The 23,167-nt window shown below is 42.9% G+C and overlaps 1 protein-coding gene across 2 annotated transcripts in view; it reads left to right on the top strand.

Moving 5' to 3' along the window:
• The first annotated feature begins 8,676 nt into the window (after positions 1 to 8,676).
• Positions 8,677 to 23,167, top strand: part of PIK3R2 (phosphoinositide-3-kinase regulatory subunit 2) — a 31,938-nt gene continuing 17,447 nt past the window's right edge. The window contains exons 1-8 of one of the 2 annotated variants that reach the window (XM_087952530.1): positions 8,677 to 9,125; positions 13,856 to 13,948; positions 15,224 to 15,286; positions 17,072 to 17,209; positions 17,855 to 18,059; positions 20,059 to 20,144; positions 21,202 to 21,307; positions 22,709 to 22,807. In XM_087952530.1, the coding sequence (XP_087808656.1) occupies positions 8,792 to 9,125; positions 13,856 to 13,948; positions 15,224 to 15,286; positions 17,072 to 17,209; positions 17,855 to 18,059; positions 20,059 to 20,144; positions 21,202 to 21,307; positions 22,709 to 22,807 (1,124 nt within the window). In that variant the 5' untranslated portion in view covers positions 8,677 to 8,791. Of the gene's footprint in view, positions 9,126 to 12,317; positions 12,340 to 13,855; positions 13,949 to 15,223; positions 15,287 to 17,071; positions 17,210 to 17,854; positions 18,060 to 20,058; positions 20,145 to 21,201; positions 21,308 to 22,708; positions 22,808 to 23,167 lie in introns of those variants that run through there. The other variant, XM_087952531.1, reaches the window with a different exon arrangement.

The raw sequence follows: 23,167 nt of genomic DNA, 5'->3' as shown, positions 1-23,167 counted from the left end.
CATCACTCTGCTAAACAAATAATTTCCTCAATACTGTCCAATTATTTACTAAGGCTGCATTACTAATCAGCTAGTGGTAATAACTGGGTAACTCCAGGGGTGGGATTCCACCAGTATAACAACCGGTTTGGTGATCGCACGCTTTGTATCTTTTCTTTTATGTACACTGAAAGCATTTGCACCAAGACAAATTCCTTGTGTGTCCAATCACACTTGGCCAATAAAGAATTCTATTCTATTCTATTCTATTCCTTGCTAATTTTGAGATATTAGGAGGATTAGATACAGGGATCAAAGGCAGCCCTTTCTCATTATTGTCTGGCCTCAAATTCCCTTGAACAATCCAGGTGATTTTTGGCTGTTTCAGGGACCTCATAATATGGGACTTTTTGAGCAACTAAAAGCAATATTGGAGAGCAAAAGAGACAGACAGAGATACAATATTTTGGTTTATTTGTGAAACTTGTTAATAGTGCACTTCTGTAAGAGGAGTGCAGAGATAGTGTATATGTGTGTCTATGTTGTGTTATTTCCAAGACTTGGGAGAGGAGCAAGACCCTCTCATAACAATAAACAAAAAGGCATTACTATTACTATCATTATCATTATTATTATTATTATTATTATTATTATTATTATTATTATTATTATTATTATTATTATTATTATTATTATAAAAGGATTTGGAAAAATGGAGCTCATTGGCTTGTGAAAGCTCCCTAAAATAATGATAATAATGATTGGTTTACCTGGAGAAACTATGAAAGGAGATATTTGTATGTGGATTTCTTTTATGTGAGCGGTTTGAATGGAGGATAAATGTGTAAGTATGCTGACGTGTAAATGCCTGTGTGTGTTGACTCCCTATTCCTAAACTGTGAAAGGGGTTAATTATTTTGATTCCCTTTCTTATAAAGAAACCCAGTGCTTCTCTGGTTATACTGGAGGACTGAGACTGGTCTGCCACCCCCTACTCATGGAGTGGGGCGGCCCAGACAAGGAGTTCCTAGAGAAGTGGGGAGGCTGAAGAATAATGTAATCAAACAGTAAATGGCTCTTGTGACATCCCATTCAGTTCAAAACTGAAACCGGAGATGCAGACTCCACTTAGAGAAAATACAGTGGTAGGAGGAGGAAAAAGATTCAGTTGAGTGCTAGTTTATGCACCCTTTTCTATTCAGACCTTTTTAACTGGAAGTAATAAAATCCCAGTTGTAGGGAAGACCCAGAGAAAATGCATTCTCTGTTCTTATCTATTATTATAAGGATACATAACCCCATTTGGGCAGAGATTCAGACAATGATGGATGTCCTTTTAACCCCAGACCAGAGGAACAGAGACTGGTGAGGGGAAGCAATGGAGTGCCAGTTTAAAAAAAAAAAAAAGCATGAGAATGACAACTGCTGGAAATGCCCCCTCACGGAGCCAGAATGGGATCTGGATGATAATGGGGACAATATGAGGCTACAGAATTCGCAATCTTTAGTCTTCTATGGAATCCAAAATGGAGAGAATCTTACAAAAGTATATGAAATAAGGCAAAAGAAATGAACAGAACAAACTATCAGTAGACAAAAAGAAAGCTTGGTATCGCTGAGAGTGTTATTTATTAATTTACTGCGGGAGGGAAAGGAAGCCCACAATCCAACTTTTGCAGACAAAAGGACGAATTTGCCTTTTTTCGATCCTTCGGACGCGCTCGGGCAGAGACTCGTTTCTTTCCGGCAATAGCGTTCTCTCTCTCTCTCTCTCTCTCTCCGAAGCAGAGACTTCGGTTATTCTCGGGCTTGGTCGTCAACTCTCGGCCCTTCCCGGTTTTCCCTCTTTCCCTGGGTTGCAGCTGCGTTCCCAGCGCCAAGAGCTGGCTGGAGCGAGGAGGGGGAGCCTTAGGAGAAACGGGACCGCTTCATGGGCAAAAGGTAAGTTTAGGGGTGCGGGGGGAGGGAGTTTAACTTGATCGTTCCACATAGGAGGACCCCCCACCCTTTTTATGCAGGGAGAATTGATGGCCAGTCTTTTCCCAGCTCCTCGGTGCATTGCAAAAACCCTTCCCGGGGGTGTGTGCGAAATTTGTGCCATGCAAATCCACCATTTCCAGTCGTTGCCGGGGGAGGGGGGGCAGATTCGATGTGGGGAGGGGAGAGAAAAAAGAAGGGGCGATTCTCTGTGCTGTATTGCAGCCGTCGACTCTGGGTGCCCGGGGGTGGAAATAAGTCTCTGCCTCGGCTTTGGAAACAAAATTAAAATAAGGTTTATTTGGGGGAAATGGGCGCTAGGAAGAAAGTGGGGGGCGGAACTCTGCGATAAGGAGTGGAGGGGGGATTTCTGCTCAAATTATTATTTTTCTGTGCTACTTCCTTCCCGCTCCCCATCTGTGGAAAAAAAAAGGAGGGGGGACTTGTGCATTCCTGTCCCTTTTAATGTACTTGAGCTCTGCGCTGGTACTGTAATGCCCTCGCCAGCCCAGAAGGTACAATACATTTTAAAAAACATTTTTACAAGAGGAAATCGCTTGCAGGAGGGGAAACCTGACAGTTGAAGTGAAGTTGGGGAGGGGGGAGACCAAGACCTAGCTTTGTGTACCCTCCTCTGTGGCTTTTGTGGTGGGAAGAGCAGGAAGCTGCTAAGTGGGGTCTGATGATCTCTAGAATTTGAATCTGGTTCTTGAACCCAAGACTGATGGGGCAAGAGCAGCTGCCTTCACCCTCTCAGGATTTCCAAGTTTAAAGGATTTCCAAGTTTAAATTAAAAAAAAAGGGGGGGGAGGTGATATTCCTCCCTAGTGAATAATGTATTGCTTTTCTTTAAAAAAAATAACAACCCAGAATTCATCTCTTTATGAAGTTGAAATGAGGCATCATCTTTTGAGTTTCCTTTTTGGTGGTCTTCCATGGTTCAAGAAAAAAAAGGGGGGGGGAAGCAAATATTTCCAGGCTTTGCAGGCACAAGCCATTATTTTGAGTGATCCTGGTTTCTATAACGTTTTGGGGCCTAGCAGGCGGCTTTTGCCTTACTGTGTGGAAATTGTAGTGGTGCGTGTAGAAATTGTGGTGGTGCAGGATCTTTTTCCAATCTGATTTCAGCTCTTTTGGCCATGCCAGTGTGCGTTGTTGCAACCTTTGCCCCCAAGTTGGTTGCCGCCTCTTTTGGACCAGCCTTCTTAAACTTGCTGCTATCGCTGAGATTGCAATTGTCAATCTTTTCATGGGAAATGCCGGGGTCAAGAGGGTTATCTGCTGTATTTGTCATTTCTACTTGATTTTCAAAGTCGGTCTAATCTTATTTTGCATCCTTCCCCCTGGAACTACAATGGGATTTCCTTATCCAGCGTTCATACAGCGTCTACATCAAGAATCTAGTCCTCAGTTTTAAAAGTTTATTCCTTTTTAATCCCTGATTAGGGCTCCTCCTCTTCCTGCTCCCTGTATTTTCATAAGCTCACCTGCCAACAAAGCTGTTCTCAGCTCCTCAGCAACTCCATTTTCCTCAGGATCCTTCTTTAAAGCTCCTAGGGCCACCTTCCCTATTCCCACAGCCTGTACCCATCCAACATGGGTCTGACTCTGGTAAAATTAAGCCCTCTGGGCAAGAGACTGTACCCCTTTTGTGTCTTGCATGCACCTGGCGCTTCCTTCAGCACAAATCCTGGATGAGCTGCCACATCTGTCGTAAAAAGTTGGGCTGGAGGAGCTGCCTCCCCGAGCAGGCTTATTCTGAACAGCAGCAGCTGCTGCCCACATTCCAGGCTGCATCTGGCACAGCCAAAATGTCGCTCGCTCAAGCGAGCTTTTTCCCCCAGGAGTTTCAGTTGCTTCTCTCCCTTTTGCATCCTGCAAAGACGGGCATCTGAACCATGTTCCTTCTCTGTTTCAGAAGGGGCCTGTGTCAAAAAAACAACAGCACTCTTTTCTCTTTTCAGTGCACCCTGAAAGTTATTTGCAGTACAGGTAGTCCTTGACTTACAACCTTTCATTTAGTGACTGTTTGAACTTACAATGGCACTGAAAAATGTGACTTAGGACCATTTTTCATACTTATGACCATTGGCATAGTCCCCCATAGTCACGTGAAGAAAATTCAGATGCCTGGCGACTGGTCCATATTTATGACGGTTGCAGCCTCCCAGGGTCACATGATCACTTTTTGCAGCCTTCTGACAAGCAAAGTCAGTGGGGAAGCCAGATTTACTTAACAGTTGTGTTACCAACTTAACAATTGCAGTGATTCACTTAGCAGCTGTGGCAAGAAAGGTCATAAAATGCGGCAAAACTCAGTTAACAACTGTTGCGCTTAGCAATAGAAATTTTGGGCTTAATTGTGGTCATAAATTGAGGACTACCAGTATTCCATCCCTGGCAAGTTAAAATAAGTGACTCTTAGGACATAGTTGAAGAGGATTGTGAGCAGAAATGAAGCCGTTAGACAGAAGGTCAAAAAACCTGGTGACCTTAGTTGATTTGAGCTTCAGTTGTCTTCAGTGCCAACCAACATGGTTTCAAGGCAAGAGCATTTGTGCATTGAAGAAACCGAATCCACAGGGCTCTATGGGTTACCCATCTGCATACTAGAATGTCTAACGAGAGCATAAAATTTGGAGTCTCCCCAAGTTTATTTTAGGGAGTGAGGGATGTCAGGTTTCAGTGATTATTCTGCACTAAATTAGAAACTGTGAACAAAGAGCCAATTTCAGATGCAACCCATATGGACTTAATTAAAGTAGAACTATTAAATATGCTGAGGAGAGTGAGGCCCACTTCATGAGCTCTGGAAGGGTCAGAGGAGGATACTGTAAAGCCACAGGATAGTCAAAGATATTTGACTATATTTGGATAGTCAAAGATATTGTAGGAAAAAAAGCCATGTTCATCCGTAATATCAAAAAATCAGAAGGAATCTAAGAGCACCTTTTCAGACTAACAGACTTGATTAAAAGGCATAAGCTGAAGGTGAATCTGATAGTGACCTACAGCTCACTGAAACCTATGAGTTTTTATTAGATATGTTCATCTGAAAAGGTGCCTTTAGACTCCTTTTCATTTTGGAATATTAACATTTGAAGAAAAAGTCCCCTGGACACATTTGAGATCTATAACAGAGGTGTTCATCTTTGGCGACTTTAAGACTTGTGGCTGGCTGGGAATTCTGGGAATTGAAATCCACAAGACTTTAAGTTGCCAAGGTTGGACACCCCTGGCCTAGGTATTCCTGGTTCACTTTCTCAGATCAGCAGCCAAGAAAAGAGCTGTAAGTATAACTAGCCACCATTTTCATTAAGGTTGGTGACAGAGAAGAGGGGCATAGAGAGGATCCATCTTTGGTGTTCTGGATTATAAAATGGACGCCAAAAGCAAGTTTAAAATAGCTCCTGAATGGGATTCTCACATTCCTACAGTTGCTCCTTCCAAGTGGATGAACTGGGTTACTTAATGGATGTCTATGGGACGACATTTTGCCATTTTAAAAGTCTCTTTGAAAGTAGCCATGGATTTATATTAAATTCTGTGAAACCAAAGATGTGAATCATCCAGATATTTGGTATTTAACTTTGATTTACATAATTCTCAGCAGTGTTGGAGTTTGAAATCAGTAGGGGAGATATCCACGTGAGCAAAGGCTAAATTAGGAAAGGAGGGAAATATATTGACTGTAACTAAGTAAATCATCAAGGTGCTGCATTTTTAGTGAGATTTGGAGGCCCTCCTGTTAACCAAAGCCAATCAATTCAAAGCAACATATATTAAGAACTTGGGAAGGATCTTCCCAGATTAGATTAAAAGGCCTGTTGATAGTTTGTTTTCTTGACAGTGGTATGACATTAGTTTGCCATGTTTTTTTGTTTTTTTTACCGTCTATGTTAGCATATACCTGGAATCATCTACCATCCAAGTACTAATCTGGTCAACCATGATAGATAATGCTGAGTCTTTAGACCTGGGCTCCCCAAACTTGGCAACTTTAAGACTTGTGGACTTCAACTGGCTGGAAAATTCTGGGAGTTGAAGTCCACAAGTCTTAAAGTTGCCACGTTTGGAGACTTCTGCTTTAGACAGTGGCCAAACAGAATAGTCCCTGGGAAGCTCAAACACTCACAAAGAAGTAACATTGTCTACTTTTTTATGTAAGAGAGACTCTAAGGTACACCGACACAAGAGCTGGAAGTTTAATTTAACCATACTGATTATTATTGCCGTTGTTGATTCCAGATCTAACTCATTTTTTTACCCCAACCCATTCTTTATCCATAGACCATTTTTCTAAGGATAATGCAATGTTGTACTTGTACGGGTTGGCCTGGAGGAAGGGCTGATGGGAGATAGCGTTCCCTGGGATAGAGATTTCCAAGGCACAATAGGGCAGAAGTTCCTCTTGCCGCCGCCTTCAATCTCTTCCCTGGACTTGGTTCAAATTTTACAAATGTGCATGTTTGTGTATGGGGTGTGTGTGTGAGAGAGAGAGAGAGAGAGACACGCACACAGAGAAAGAGAACATGCGAGAGAGAGCTATTGGTTGAAAGAGGGGAGAGTGAAAGAGAGATGAATTCCAGGCTCCTGTTCCCAGTACAGTGTGAACTTCTAATGCCCTTCTCTGCGGCTTGCTCCAAGTCTCTCCAACAACCATTTTTTAAAAATGTCCTAAATAAATCCATTGTCATACATTTTCTAGCCTGCAAGAAAAAACTGAGAACTGGGAGCAGAAAAACTTGAGATATCCATCTTAAAAGGGAGAAAGGAGGTAAAACTTTCCTTGTTCATAAAGGACAGGCTGGGAATTGAGATGGCTTTGAGTTGCAGTTGAGAAATCCTATCTTTGTTTTCAGAGATTCACTTGAGAACAAAACTGGTCAGGTCTCTGGCCACTATCATGCGCATCTGGCTGCTTTTATTCCCAATCTTTTGGACTCTTGTTAGTGTGCTTTGTGAAGCGAAGAGCTGCTCACCCCCTGGCCTAACAACAGGGGTTGCTTGTTCTGAGAAACATGACTTGGGATCAAAGTACCTCATGATTACCTCAGAGCAATGTTTCTTATCTTAAGTTTTCCTGGCTGTTTAATATACCTGGAGAAGGTTTCTGGCACCTAAGATAGCTATACAGGTAGTCTTTGACTTACTGTCACAATTGAGCCACCTTCTTTGCCATAGTTGTTAAGTTAATCACTACAGTTAAGTTAGTACCCACTGTTGTTAAGTAAATCCAGCTTCCCCATTGCTATTTGTTTGTCAGAAGGTCTCAAAAGGTGGTCCTAATGACCCAATGACTCTGCAACCGTCACAAATGTGAACCAGTTGCCAGACATCTGAACTTTGATCATGTAACCATGGAGATACTGCAACAGTTGTGTGAAAAATGGTCGTAAGTCATCTTTTTCGCTTCTGTTGTAACTTTGGATGGTAATTAAAAGTGCAGAATACCCGTACTAGGACTTGTCTGTCCTTCCATTTTTGCACAACTGTATTTCTAAGACCTTTTCGCATTTTTATTGAGACCTTCCCCTTCCCATTACTTCCTTTCTGCTGTCTCTTTATTATCAAAAGTGCTATTAGTTTATCAGAATATAAAATACAAAGGAAAAGGAAAATAATGGGAAACTGGGAGAGAGGGAAAACAAAAGTAGATTAGAAAGGGAAAAAGAAAAAGGCATTGACTTCTTTTTAGCACAGTAGAAGATAATAACATTACAACTTCTACTTTTTACTTTTATACAATAATATATGCTAGCCATTTTTATAATAATGAACCTATCTAATCAGCAAAACCAAAATCAAGTTTCATTTTCTTCATTACAAGCACACAATCCAGGAGCAGTTTTCAAATAAACCAAATTAGATATATTATTTTCTTTGAATAAAACAATTTAACCGTCTACTTTTTTCCCTTGGTGTAGAAAATAATACATATTTCTATTTGCACTATTCTATGAGGATAAGCTGAAAGGAGTGACTTAAATTTACTGAGTTAATTGGAGTTATAGGGTAGATAGTTACTGGTCTGATATTGAAATAAAGTTCTAATGTAGCTTTGTATTTGTAAAGTGGGTTTGAAAATGTGGTTTTTTTCATTATATGTAATGCTTGAGTAATTCCTAAAGCTTATAAATATTATTAAAAATGTATTTGAAAGTATGTTAAGTCTAAAAAAGATATATTAGAATTTAATGATTTTACAAAAATTATTAAAGAAAAGTTTTAAAATAGGATGTTGAGAAAAAGTTTTTCCCCCTTTAAGGTTAAAGAATCTGAAAGACTATAGTGAATTTTGCTAATACGTGAATGATAATCCTTTCTGTTGTCTCAGTCGAATTTTTGTCTGCTGTTTCCTTGTTCTTGGTATTTTTCTCTTTCAGTCATGCTGTGGTGCTGAGCTCCATTTCTGTTAGCTGCTTGGGACACTTCCTAAAATCAAATATAAGTCTTAGCCCTCTTACTAAGGAAGCGTGTCTGAGTGATGGTCTCCCTTCCTCTACCTTTTCCAGAGTCCTGCGCATCACAACTTCTTCCCGAACACCTTTGAGATCCTGAGCTGTCATTTGCCTCTCCTCCCCAGCTCACCTGCCAGTGCTGGATTATGCTCGTCACGTTCTCCCTTTGCTTCATCATCTGGTTGAATCGTGGCTTCAAGTTACGGGAACGACGGGGCTGTACTTAGGGCCCGGCCGTTCATGCCAGCAGACCCAGGGAACTTTCACCTTCATGCAGAGCTCTTGAGAGGGAAGTGGGACAGCCAACCTCAGCCCACCCCTCTTTTCCACTTTTTTCCTCGCCGGTGCATTTGCTTGGTTTTTTCCAGGGGACTATGGGGAGCACCGAAGGCTTCCAGTATCGGGCCCTCTACCCCTACCACAAGGAACGCAACGAAGATATCGATCTGTTACCCGGGGACACCTTGGTGGTGAGCAAGGGGGCCTTGCAGGCCCTGGGCTTTAAGGATGGAGATGAGCAGATGCCGAACCAGATTGGCTGGATTCTAGGGGTCAATGAGCGCACCAAACAAAAGGGGGATTTCCCGGGCACCTATGTGGAGTATGTGGGGCCAGTGAAAATCTCCCTCCCGTCCCATCGTCCCAGGGTCACCAGGCCCCTGCCCGCCACTCCTGGAACAGGGGCATCCCACGCTCCGGAGGAACAGGGTGAGTACCTGTGTCAGGGTGCAAAGTGAGAGGAAGGGCTTGCAAGGGGGAGGAAGAAAGTGAACCATTGTGGCTTCAGGTCAGGCTTTTGAAGAACGCTGTTCCCGAAACGTCCAGTCCAAGGAAGTCTACCAACAACAAGAACAACACCATTCATTGTTCTGCTCCAACCAGTTTCCTAGTTCCTGTTGGCTGGACTTGCCATCTTCCCCCACAGAGCGAGTAGGTAGGCCCAGCTGCTCTCGGTCTCCTGAGCGGGAACAGCCCTGAGGCTTGAGATGCCCTGCCCAGAATAAGGGGCATTTGCAGAGAGGTGATGCCTGGATGCACACTTGAAGCCAGCAACCAGTGTGGCCTCAAATTATGGGCTTCAGTGTCATGTGCAGTAACTACCACATCAAAGGGCAGAGAGGCGTTTTAGGTTGTCTGAAAGCTAGCCAAGGGAGACCATTTTTCTTATTAGGCTTCCCAGCCTTTAGCCAGTGCAGAAGAGGAAGTCCTGCCAGGATATGTTGTTGTTCCGTTAAATCGTAAAATCTATTTATATTGGGTTTTTTTTTTAATGGACTAACCAGGTACTAAAGGATATCTTTATTTTTGTAAAAACGCTTATAAATAATGCCAGAAGCAAGGATCTTAGGCACATGAAATTAAATGGTTGATGGATGGAGACTTCCCAATTTGGCACTTTCCAAAAAATGGGAGGGTTGGAATTTCCAGCTGGCTAAGCTGGGATGTGGTCATTAAAAATACATTAAAAAACAGGTAGTGTTTGATTGTAGCCCCTGTCTTGAGTGTTTTTGACTATATAATGTGGATATCCTCCTATGGCTAAGAATTTTGGGAGTTATAGTCCATGGCAGAATGGAGGGTGTCTGGTTAGACAAGGTTGGTCTAAAGCAGAGGACTCCAAACTTGGGAACTTTAAGATTTGTGGACTTCAACTTCCAGAATTCTCCAGCCACATAGTATAGCTGGCTGGAGAATTCTGGGAGTTGAAGTCCACAAGTCTTAAAGTTGCCAAGTTTGGGGACCGCTGGTCTAAAGCCTAACTAAAGAGAAGTTTTCTTTAAACAGCTATCAGTTTTTCTCTATATATACAGATAGTCTTCAACTTGCAACCATAATTGACCCGAAAATTTATGTTGCTAAGCGAGAAATTTGTTAAGTGAGTTTTGCCCCATTTTCCGACCTTTATTGCCACATTTATTGCCACATACTCTACCCGACTCTGTAGTTTCTTCCCCAAACCCCAAAAACTTTAACCTTAGACTGTCTACTATTGACCTCACCCCTTTCCTAAGAGGTCTGTAGGGAGCGTGCATAAGTGCACCAACGTGCCTACCGTCCCTGTCCTATTGTTTCTCTTATTCTTCTTTTATTTTTCTTATATGTACCCATTTCATGTATTCACAACTATGTATACACTTACACTTATTATCTTGTAAACAATTGGCAAATCAAATAAATAAATAAATAAATAAATTTGTTAAGTGAATCACTGCATTCTTAAATCAGCAAGATGGTTGTTAAGTGAATCTGGTTTCCCCTTTGATTTTACTTGTCAGAAGGGGGCAAAAGACTCCAGGACACCGCAACCGTCATAAATGTGAATCAGTTGTCAGGCATCCAAATGTAAATCACATGACTGTGGGGAGGCTGAAACAGTCGTAAGTGTGAAAAATGACTATAAGTCACTTTTTTCAGTGCTGTTGTAACTTTGAATGGTCACTAAATGAACTGTTGTAAGTTGAGAACTACCTGTAAATGTTTTCTTCCTTTCCCACTACAGGTAGTCCTTGACTTACAACAGTTCATTTAGTGACCATTCAAAGTTACAATAGCCCTTTAAAAAAGTGATTTGTGATCATTTTTCACATGACCATTGCAGCATTCTCATGGCCATGTGATCAAAATTTAGACACTTGGCAACAGTGTTTGTGACCTTCTGACAAGCAAAGTCAGTGGGGAAGCCAGATTTACTTAACAACCATGTTACTAACTTAACGACTGGAATGATTCACTTAACAGCTACAACAAGAAAAGTCACATAATGGGGCAAAACTCAACTGTCTTGCTCAGGAACAGAAATTTTGGGCTCAATTGTGATTGCACGCCAAGAACTATCTGTACCTGAATAGCCCACATCTTTGGGAGATAATGATAATTACAATATCCTTCCTGAAGTTGTAAAACCTTTGTGGCTCCTGCTGCTTTTCATAATGAATGACTCAGCTTTCTTTTTTTCACATGTGACTTACTACTAATATAATCCTTGGTGGGTTATGGGCTGAGCTCTCTCTGAACCTCAGTCTCTCTGCCTTGCTTAGTGACTCTTTTTTACTTTTCGGCTGGCCCTAAAAGGTCTGGACGGGTTGTGAGAAAATACAATAATCTGGGTGCAGTGTTGCCAGTTGAGGTAAATATTTCTAGGAAGATGTTTTGTTTCTTCTCCTTAGCAAGGCAGGTGTGAGATTTTTTTTTTTTGGTTTAAAATCACCACATTGGAGACATTGAAAATAATTTTCAAAAACTTTCTGCATCCATCTGCGAGCAATGGTGGGTGGGAGTGGGAATAGTTTAAGCACTTGCTGGGGAAAAAAAAGAAATAAATAATAATAGCACTCAGAAGCAAAAAGTTCTCTTGGCTCATTTCCCCCCTATTTTCCCTTTAAAAAAAATCTTATGAAGGTAGCTTGGAGAACAGAAACAGAATTCTTTACAGACAGCCAAAATCAGCTTTCTTTCCCGTTTCCTTTTTCATCAGCTAATTTTCATTGAAGAAGAGAGGCCCAATGCTAAACCATTGGACGGGGGAAATGGCCAGCTTGGTGTATGCATTTTACACACACACACACACACACACACACACACAGCCCCAGATAAAGGAGCGTGCATGCATGCACACACTGTTTCACAATCAGGAATGTGCTGACTTGACATTCTCCGGCTGAGCCAGAGGATTTGACGCTGTCGGGCTCGGGGGCCAGAGCTGGCCCAAGGCCAGCTTGCAAGGAAAATGCCTGGGAGTTTTTCTGGACTTTTTTGAGTGGGGTGACTGATGGTGCTTTAAAAGAGGTAGGAATAGGTTTAAAATTCCTTTTTCTTACTTACAGAGTACAAAGTAGAGCCCAGGGCAGCTGCAGAGGGCACTCCTGGCCAGGAGGAATTGGCACCTGTTTTACAAGTGAAGCCAACTGATTGCAGATGCCCAGTTGAGTCTGGAAAAACCAGACCTTATTTAAATAAAATCAGGAGAATTGGCAGGTCATAGTGGAAGCTCCCTGCCACTTCTCGGAGATTATAAATGTATAAATACAAAGATTAAAAATTCTGGCCCTTAGCATCTGGACAGGTTCCACCTTTATGATCTTCCAGCTTTTTTATTTTACGTGGAGTTCATTAAAAATGTGTGTTGTCTTTTGACTCCTTAGAGCAATCGATAATCTTTGCAACAATCGTTCAAAAACATGCCAGTGTTATTATCCCAAATTGCAGTTGGAAGGATCCTAATCCCAGGGTCACTGATTGGCTATGTTTACACAACATACTTTACCCTAAATTTGAGATAGCAATGTCCCACATACTGCCCTCATATAAACCTGTTTTGCTTCCTGTGATGACCATGTCCCACAACTCATTAAGACAATCAGTAGATCATGTCCCATATCACGCTGATTCACAAACTTTGCACGTCATTTGAACCTAATGTCATGAGTTGTAGGAACCCAGCCTTGATTCTGTTCATTCCTTTCATTGTTATTCTGTATTAATAATAATAGGTCACAGTAACTGTATTAATAATAGGTTATCCCTGCACATATTTAATTGTCAAATTTTTCTTACGACTAATGAAACCTGGAAATTTTGGCCGTAATTCGTGATGGTCATAAAGCAAGTTTCCATGTGACCATACCTGATTGTACGGCCTTTTTTTTTGCAGTAGTTGTAAAGAAAATGCTATGGTCATTTAACGAATACCACGCTGGTTAAGTAAATCCATTGTTCATTATGTGGCTTTTTCCCCCCAGAAACAAATTTAGAGCAAAGTATCTTGTGTAAATATAGCCCAAATGCTGGATTTTAGCAAAAACATTATAAATGCAATGACATGACCACGGGACAGAGCCATAAATGCGGGCCAATTGCCAAACATGCCAAAAATGGGCATGTAACCGTGAGGGGTATGGGTGTTGGAACTTCAAATTCAGATTAGATTTTTAAATAGCTTTTTTGGGGTATGCTACCATTTAAAAGTTCACTAAGCAGCTAGTCATATGTCCACTCTTGTCACAAATGTGACTGGGCAACATATAATAAAACAGTTAATAACAGGTATAAACAATTAGAAATGATTAAACATATCCATTTTCTCATTTAAAAATACTTGATGCTACTCGTATAATTTATAAGATACAACTGGTGAGATATAGCCAAAATGTACCAAAACTGTACTTTAATACACAATTATCAAATATAATTTCTTATCAGGTACAGGTCATTCTCCCCCCCCTCCCCCCCCAAATGATTCTCATAAATACCTTGTTTACTAAAAATCAAGGAAAAACTGGGAAAATTTTTTGGGAAGAGTTCCATGTTATTTTCAAATATTATTCAAATAATATTTTTATTTAATTAGTGTTTGGTGCTGCCCAGGTTGAGAAGTGGACGGCATATAAATTTAATAAATAAATTTTAAAAGGCCTTCTGTCTTTCTGCCCATGTTTCAGGGGTGACACTTCCAGAACTTTCCGAGCAGTTTGCCCCACCTGAAGTCGCCCCACCTCTGCTGTGTAGGCTGGTGGATGTGATTGAGAAGAAAGGTGAGCCAAAGGAGACAGCTGGGTAGTATGAGATTTTGGCCCAGAGGCAGCGTCTGCAAGCTACATATGGGATATTGGTATGGAGGGTACCTCTTGAAGCTTCCCTGCTGATGTTAAGACAGTCTGGATGGAAGACCACCTGGTGCTTTATAATGGGCACTGAATTATATGATGGAGAATAAAGAGTCAGTGTGACCTAGTGATAAATGGGTTGGGTTACCTAGATTTTTTGTCCATTTTCAACCACAGGAGCTCATGGGGTAGCTTTAAGCCACTCTCTCAATCCAATTTACCTCACAGGGTTGTTGTAGAAAAAATGAAGGAGGGAGCAGAACCCTATTGATGCTTAGCTTGAATTCTTGAGCAAAAAAAGCAAGATATAAATGTAAGAAGTAAAAGCAAGCAAATAAATGGCTTGTTGATACTGAATGGAGTATAAATAGTTCTCGGGTAGCCGTTTTTTTTTTAAAAAAAATTAAATTTCTATTGTTAATCCCTTGTTTTCTAGATAGCAAGGACTTAATAGAAGGGAAGAATCATACTCCAGAGCTGGTGGCTCAGAGACATTCTGGCTTAGGGGGGTTGCTGGTTCAAAAGAGGCTTGTGGCCAAAATCGGCAAACTAATGTTAAATCTTATGTTTATGTTAAATCTTATGTTAAATCTTCTCAAAACCCTGGTTAAGATTTAGCATGTTGGGTGCCCAGACAAAGTGGAGTTGAAGAGAGGAATATATTGGCAGGGTACTTCCTGTGGTTAATTATTTTAAGAGGGAGGATGTATTGAAAAGCTGCCTTCCCTCCCTTTCTGGAAAGGCTGATCCCCCGGGATGCTGGCTTACCAAGATTTCAGCTCTGTGGCAAAAGTAGAGAGACCTCCATGAGTCAATCTGGTATAATGATTAGAGTAACAAGCGAGGATTGGGGAGGCCAGATTCATAACCTGAGCTGTGGAAGCTCATCGGGTGACATTGGCCCAATCAGTCCCCTTCTGCCTATCCTAACAGGGTTCTTGGTGTAGGAATGAAATCAGTGTTTCCTAAGCATTTTAAAGAAAGAATGGGACACCAAAGCATAAATACGAAGGTGCGCAGGTGGGCAAACAGGGAAAGAAAACAGTTCCTTTTCCTAAGCACTCGCCCTACTCCTTCATTTTTATTTCCCTGCCCCCAAAGTGCAGCGTGCCCAGCTCCCTGCCTCCCACTCTCCCCAGGAAGGGGAAAAAAAAAAACCTCCTTTGTGAAGCTAATCCAATCTGCTGTGTGTTGCTTTCACAGGGTTAGACAGCAAGATGCTCTACAGAACATCTGGCTCCGAACTAAGGCAAGCACTGAGAACCGGTAAGAACCAGTTCTGCGGGGAGCAAGCAAGGCTGATCAGATGGAAGAGATTAGAGGCTGCAGCAGCAGCAGCAGCAATGCCTGCATTCAGAGCTTCTCAGCAGCAGATCCCGGCAGGGAGGGCAGAAGCAAAGGGGTGAGCAAGTGGAGAGGGGGCAGAGCGCTTCTTTCTGGTTGAAAAAGCCGGAAAGCACCCTGTGAGTCGTGAGCCCATTTCAGTTAACTCACTCTAAATTCAAAAGCGGAGGGAGGCCGGATGGTTATACCACCCATCTGCAGTGCTCTGAATATTTGTCTGTGGGTTTGGGTGGCCTTGTGTTCTGCAGGCAGAAGATCTTAGGACATTGCCAAATTGGCCACCTCACCCTAAATGGACTGTTTGGGCTGGCAGAAGGCCACTCTTGTTCAAGATCTACTTGGATTTTCTGTATGCGTAGGAAGAGAAAACAAATTGGGAAACACTGGACACATTTAAATTTGGGAAGCATATTTTGGGCCCTCTACTTGCAAAATGGCGGCCACTGGAGGGGGAGGGGGTGTCATATATTCACAACATGGCTGCCACGGTAGGGATAATTAGTCACCAACCACTCACCTACCAGAACAGATAAGCTTGCTTTTTGTCACCATCCCTAAAATAGCCCTGCCCTCAAATTTCTGGCTATCTCAGTTTACCTTTGTCAGGGAATGGTGATCCTAGACACGTTCCCATTTTTATTTTCTAAACTCACATTGGGTTCATTTTTTTTAAAAGGACCCAATACTTGATGGTGCTTTGTTCCTGGATTTCTCCTGAAAGTCAACTTTTGCTTAGATTGGCCGCCATGTACGTGGATGCCAAAATCACCAGCAGCCACACTGGGTGCATCTCTGAACTGTCAGCTGCCATGTTTGAATTCCTTCCGTTGATTTTAGCCCACCCAAGTTAGTTTATGTCATCTGGGAAGTGCTTGTATTAAAAGTGCTTGTGTTGAACTTTAAGGCAACTGGAGCATCAGAAGGCCTAGTAGGCGTCATAAGAAGATCTACGAGCGGTGTCTGCTGTTCGGTGGTGGGATTCAGCCGGTTGTTAAGGCGAGGGAAGGAGAAGGCCGCTTTCCCTCTTCCTTCTCCCTGCTCCTCCTTCCCTTGTGCCGGCTGCTCTGTTTCCCATTTCTCCATTGTAGCGCAGCATCCAGGATCTACTTTGATAGCCGGGTGTGTGTGTGTGTGTAATTTAACAACCGGTTTGCCCAGGTTGAGGTTGGCCATTGCGGGAGGCTCATCCCGCATGTGCGGCAGAGCTGGAGGATGGAGATGGGCCACGCCTCCCACGACAGCCAACGTGACCCTGGGCGAACCAGTTGTTAAATTATTTGAATCCCACCACTGCTGCTGTGGGTAGAGGCTGGATGCAATAATGAGCCAATAATGATCCAACCGTAGTCCAACACGCCATATTTAAGACCTATAGAGTCAAGGTGCCAGAAAGTGATGGTAGAGCCCTTGCTTGAGTCCTGCCTGCGTTTCCCATTGTCAGAATCATCAGGAGAGTCTCGGTGCTGTCATCTGGGACAGAGGTCCCCCAACTTGGCAACCTTAAGACTTGTGGACTTCAACTCCCAGAATTCCTGAGCTAACATGACCGGAGGAGGAATTCTGGGAGTTGAAGTCCACAAGTCTTAAAGCTGTCGAGTTTGAAGACCTGTGATCTGGGAGGTGGAAACCTGGACAGAATGAACTAGGGTCAGCTTCTGTGGGTGGCTTCCCGGAACAAATTCTCACTCACTGTTTCTGTCCCTGCAGACTGGGCGGTGACTGGCTGTGATTTGGAGGCCTTAGATGTGCATTCCCTGGGTGAGGCTCTCAAGGGATACCTGCAAGATCTGCCGACCCCCGTGGTACCCCCTTGCGTGCAGGGCGAAATCTTACGAGTGCTCCAAGGTGAGAAGAGCATTTTAGGGAAATAAAAGCTGCAGAGGGGAGCTTAGGGAGGAGAGAAGCACGAACAGCTGCAAGCTGGGACAAAGGCCAGGAAGTTTGGGACTGGCAGGAGAGGAGAGCCTTTTAAAAAAAAATAAACACTGACTTAAATCCTTTTTGCCTGCCTTGTACCCGGAAAGGCTCTAGCGCAGCTTATGTAAAATCAGTAAGAGAGATATTCGTCCAGTGTAAAATATACAGAATTAAAAGAGAAATGGCTGAGAAGGAAAGAAACAAGCAATCAATCAATCTGGGCATTGGCTCTTAATGTTCCCTAATAAAAACAATCTCAGAGATGGGAGATGCCATAAAGAGCAGGACTGACATCATATCCCGATTCTCTGCCTTTGCTTCGGCCTCTGTTTTCTTAAACACCCCACAGTCATTTGCCCTGTAACTTCTGGATTCCCGCCATGGTTCCTTCTCCCAGGATTTAATTTGAACGCTTAGTGGGGTTCTAGGTATGTAAGGAGTGCCAGTTTCCTGAGTCTTCCTAGCAGACATAGACATGTTTCAGTATGCCCAACCTTTTGGTGCAAAGACGCACAGATTTGCTCTCGCCTCGCTCTCTTTTCCTTTTGGAAACCGACTCCTCTTCCTCTCTAGATGTTCCCCAACCGGAGCTTTGTCAAAAGCAGTTGCTTTCGGTGTTGGAGTCTCCAGCCATGCCTCTGCCACACCTCCTCACCTTCCAATTCCTGCTCCGGCACTTTTCCAAGGTGGCTGAACAAGCTGAAAGCAATGGGTTGTCTCCTCGGAATCTGAGTGAGATCTTCGGGGTTCTGCTCCTTCGGCTCCCTGCAGCTGCCAGGTGGGTGGCCCCCAAACCCCCTCTGCCTTGGGGCAAGGATGCTCCCTTTTATATCAGCACCCCTGAAAATACAACAGGGGGCTGGAAATCCATCTGGAAGGTTGCTGAGCCAGAAGTGCCCCCAATCCTTGTTTAAATTGGAGCTGACGTCTATTTAATTTTTGTAATTTTAATGCTTCCAATATTTATAATTGTTTTTATAGTTCTATTTTTTTTTTTTTTTTTGCATTGCATAGCATTGCCTTGCATTGCCTAAGCAGGGGGTTGGACTAGAAGACCTCCAAGATCCCTTCCAACTCTGTTTATTCGATTCTATTCTATTCTGAGTACTTTGGATAGCGAGGTGAATGGCGTATAAATTTAATAAAAATAAATAAAGAGAGGATGGAATGGGGAGGTCTTTTTTAGATGAGAGAAGACCCCCCACCCACCTACCCCAAAAAAGACCTCTACAACAGTGAAACAGCCTACCTATGGAAGTTGTGGGTTGTCCTATCTCTGGAAGCTTGTAAGAAGATGCTGGGCTGCCATGGTTATGAGCATGGTTAAGTTGGTGTGGGACACATTGCCAAGGGTAGGATTAGATGGTCCTTGTTGTCCCTTCCAATTCTACGAAGAGACTGGCATGTTTATGGATTTGGATTCTGAGGGGTCCTTGGTGCTCTCTGACCTTGGTTGTTTTTTTTCCAGACATTTCATTACCCAATAAGCGCTGATGATGTTACCTAGTTGGAAATATCTGCAAGGAAACAACCAAGCTCAAGAGAGCACCAAGAACCCCCCACCCCCCACCCCCAAATTTCAATCCTGAGCTACTTATATTCTCCTTTATTTAATTTTGATTCTGTTTGGGTTTCCAGTCAGAAGTTAGGATTTGGTCGGGGCAGACCAGATATATGGCAGCTTCTGGCATGAAAGGCATGATGATGTTACCTAGTTTGGGTAGTGAAATGCCTGCAAGAAAGCAACCAAGCTCAAGAGAGCACTAAGGACCCCTCCTTTCAACCCCAAACTTACCAAATATTCTCTGTCAATGAAAGAGGAAAAAAACTGTATGTTCAGAAATTATTTCACCAAATATTCTCTGTCAATGAAAGAGGAAAACCTGTATGTTCAGAAATTATTTTACCAAATACTCTCTGTCAATGAAAGAGGAAAACCTGTATGTTCAGAAATTATTTCACCAAATATTCTCTGTCAATGAAAGAGGAAAAAACCTGTATGTTCAGAAATTATTTCACCAAATATTCTCTGTCAATGAAAGAGGAAAACCTGTATGTTCAGAAATTATTTTACCAAATATTCTCTGTCAATGAAAGAGGAAAACCTGTATGTTCAGAAATTATTTCACCAAATATTCTCTGTCAATGAAAGAGGAAAACCTGTATGTTCAGAAATTATTTCACCAAATATTCTCTGTCAATGAAAGAGGAAAACCTGTATGTTCCGAAATTATTTTACCAAATATTCTCTGTCAATGAAAGAGGAAAAAAACTGTATGTTCAGAAATTATTTTACCAAATATTCTCTGTCAATGAAAGAGGAAAACCTGTATGTTCAGAAATTATTTCACCAAATATTCTCTGTCAATGAAAGAGGAAAAAAACTATGTTCAGAAATTATTTCACCAAATATTCTCTGTCAATGAAAGAGGAAAACCTGTATGTTCAGAAATTATTTTACCAAATATTCTCTATCAATGAAAGAGGAAAACCTGTATGTTCAGAAATTATTTTACCAAATATTCTCTGTCAATGAAAGAGGAAAACCTGTATGTTCAGAAATTATTTTACCAAATATTCTCTGCCAATGAAAGAGGAAAACCTGTATGTTCAGAAATTATTTTACCAAATATTCTCTGTCAATGAAAGAGGAAAACCTGTATGTTCAGAAATTATTTTTGCAGAGTGAGGAGCTCTGGATTTCTTTCATTAGCTGAGCTGCTGAGCTGCTGCTCCCATGCACTCCGATGCATAACCTTGTCCTGTTCCTCCCACAGCTCTGAGGCAACCCCTGATTTTCCAAACCACTTCCTGGAGACCCTTCTGCAGACAAAGGACACTGAGCCAGACCTTCCCCCTCCAGGTAGGGAACCCTTGTGTCTTTGTGTATGGTGCAGGAGAAGGGATTATGAGGAAGGAGTGCTTGGCCAAGGAGACAAGTGGATGTTGTTGGAACATGGCAGCAGCCTTCCCCAGAGATTCCCTCCAGATGTACTGAGCAGCCTCATTGGCTAGGAAGTGGAAGGCCAACACATCTGGAGAGCAACAGGTTGAAGAAGGCTAGAAAGTGTGTATGCGTATGCAAAAGCTGAATGCCAAAGTCCCTAGTTCATTAAGCCCCTCCAGGGTCCCTAGTTCATTAAGCCCCTCCAGGGTGGGTTGCAGTGGTGGTATTCTACCGGTTTGGCCCTATTCTGGCGAGCCAGTAGCAGCAATGAGCAGCGGAGACCAAACCGCTTCTCTCCGCCGCACCGCTGTGGGGCCCCACCCACCCACCTGAGCTCCCATACTCACCTTTATGCGCTGAATTTGAAGCGCAGCTGCTTTGCGCAGCATAGAAGAGTGCCACGCGCCAGCTGCTGAGGCGACTGGGAGAGTACAGGCTTGCAGGAGGTGAGTTAGAACGCCTCCGCACCTGTGCAAAGTGCTCATTTGGCACACACGTGCACGCAAAGCGCACCCACCAAGCCACCCCCACCGAACCGGTGGCAAAAATATTTGAATCCCACCACTGGTGGGTTGACCTTTCTGCATATAACTGAGAGGAATGGGAGGACTTCCTTGGAGTGGTGCAGTGGCCTAGAGGTGAAGCTCTCGCCTCACAATCAGGAGACCGTGAGTTCAATCCTAGGTAGAGGCAGATATTTCTCTCTCTGGGCACAATTGAGAATAAATCTGCTGAACAAAATTCCGCATTGGCGACAGGAAGGGCATCTGGCCATTAAACGCACTGCTAGTTCCATTCAGTTGCCCAGACTCCACCCCGCAAGGGATTATGGGGTTGTTAAAAGAAGGTGATGAATGGAAGGCCTTCCTTGATGAGATACCATGGGGTCTCCATGCTCCTTTTCAAATAGTATGGCGGTCTTCCAAGATAGAGTTGACAGGGTTCCTTTCAGCCAACCTGGTCTTTTTCCTAGCTCTGCCTCCGAAGCCACCCAAAGCGAAACCTGCAGCAGTCTCTCTAACCAACGGGAATGGCACAACCCTGCAAGATGCAGAGTGGTACTGGGGAGACATCTCCAGGTAAAGGGGGGGACCCAAGTGAGCTAGATTGTAGTCATGGTGGGGAGGACATGTGGGAGGAATAATTGGGTCAGAATGGGTCTTTTTGGAAGTGGGACAGAAGGGTCTGTTGAGGCTTTCCTTGCTCTGTTCGTAAACTTTTCACTAGTTAATTCAATTGTAAATGAGTTTGCCAGTCTTTCTTCTGTCAGAAATGGTACCTCCAGGTTATTTTTAGGAAACTGTTTGAAAGAAGAGATTTAGAACACGGAACATAGAACAATAGAGCTGGAAGGTGACCTTGGAGACATTCTAATCCAACCCCCACTCAAGCGGGAGACACAATTTCAGACAAATAGTTGTCTGAATCATTTGGACCCTGGAAGAAAGCGATGCCCCTTTGTGGATTTTGAGAGTCAGGTGTTCCTTGGCAGTTAAGGTGCCTGGTATTCTCTGTCCCACTTGTCATTTCTTTGGGGCTGTAGAAGAATTGGGTAGAGAGAATGTCACTCTTGGAAGGTCAGGACTGGCACTAGCGTTCGAAGAACAATATTGCAAATCCTGGGTCAAATTCTCAGTGTGCTACAAGTTGCCCCAGTCCCTGTCTCTCCACCCAACTTACCTTGTAAGTGGGATTGTTGTAAGAGTAAAATAAAATCAGAATATTAGGGAGATGAGTATCAAACAGCAACTAAATGGCGGTTCCAGGTGGGTTGGTGGTGCATACATGCAGTGCAAATACAAACACACAATCTTTTGAGGCTTATTCTGTGAATTCCTCCTTCTTTTCTTGTGTAAAGAGGGAATTTGAACTTTCCTTCCCTTTCTCCCAAGACCTACCTACAATTCTTGGTGCCTTCAAAAGACAGCCATGTGATTTTCTATTTCTATTGGCCCATGGCTAGCCAATCGCACCCATTTCCTTCCCTTCCCTTCTCACATAGAGAGTATCAGGAACTAAATAGAGCAGACTCACAGGGTAGAAAGGATACAAGTGTGGACTGGTGTTCTCTCTTCCTTCCTTCCTTCCTTCCTTCCTTCCTTCCTTCCTTCCTTCCTTCCTTCCTTCCTTCCTTCCTTCCTTCCTTCCTTCCTTCCTTCCTTCCTTCCTTTTTTTCTTTTTCTTTTTCTTTTTTTCTTTCTCTTTTCCTTTCTTTTTTCTTTTCATTTCTCTTTTCCTTTTCCTTTCTTTTCTTTTAGCTGAGCTGGCTGCTTTTATATCGTATAAACAATTGTACTTTACAAATAGATATGGTCACCTGTGTTAAGCAAATTACTCTGGTTGAGAGATTAGCTTTCTAGATGAATCCTGGCACTTACAAGGGCTTCTCCAAACAGCATTGCCAAGATGTTCATATAAGTTTGAGTGTATGGAGATTTTAAGTATTGAAATGGTCCAAATCTTCCTGTCTTTTTTTTCAGAGAGGAAGTGAACGAAAAACTCCGAGACACTCCCGATGGTACCTTCCTGGTGAGAGATGCTTCCAGCAAGATCCAGGGTGAATATACATTGACCCTCCGGTGAGCCCCAATTTAACTTTGTTGGAGGGCTGATGTGATGGAATATGAACCTGGAGAAGCAGCGGGTGGGGGACACACACACAGAGCTTTCTCAAATAAAGGCCCGGGTTAAGAGTATGCATAGTTCCAAACTAAAAGGGCGAATGGGAAGAGGCTTAGGGTAGCCACACCATAGAATCTCTCAGGATATATCTAAGAGGTTAGAAAATTATAGCTTTAGTTTGGCAAGATTCTGTCCATTAGGTGTAAGTAATAAAGGATTGGACTTGACTGCATCTCACTGTCTCTTCTCTGGGTTTGGGCTTTAGAGAGGATGAGGATCCAGGCATGCACCCAGGGAAGGAGATAAGGCGGTGGGGT

Source organism: Notechis scutatus, chromosome 1, assembly GCF_049901735.1.
Source record: "Notechis scutatus isolate UNSWTSFEM ecotype Mainland chromosome 1, rNotScu1.2, whole genome shotgun sequence".
In the NCBI taxonomy this organism is placed as follows: Eukaryota; Metazoa; Chordata; class Lepidosauria; order Squamata; family Elapidae; genus Notechis; species Notechis scutatus.
This window is presented reverse-complemented; position numbering and strand designations above follow the sequence as displayed.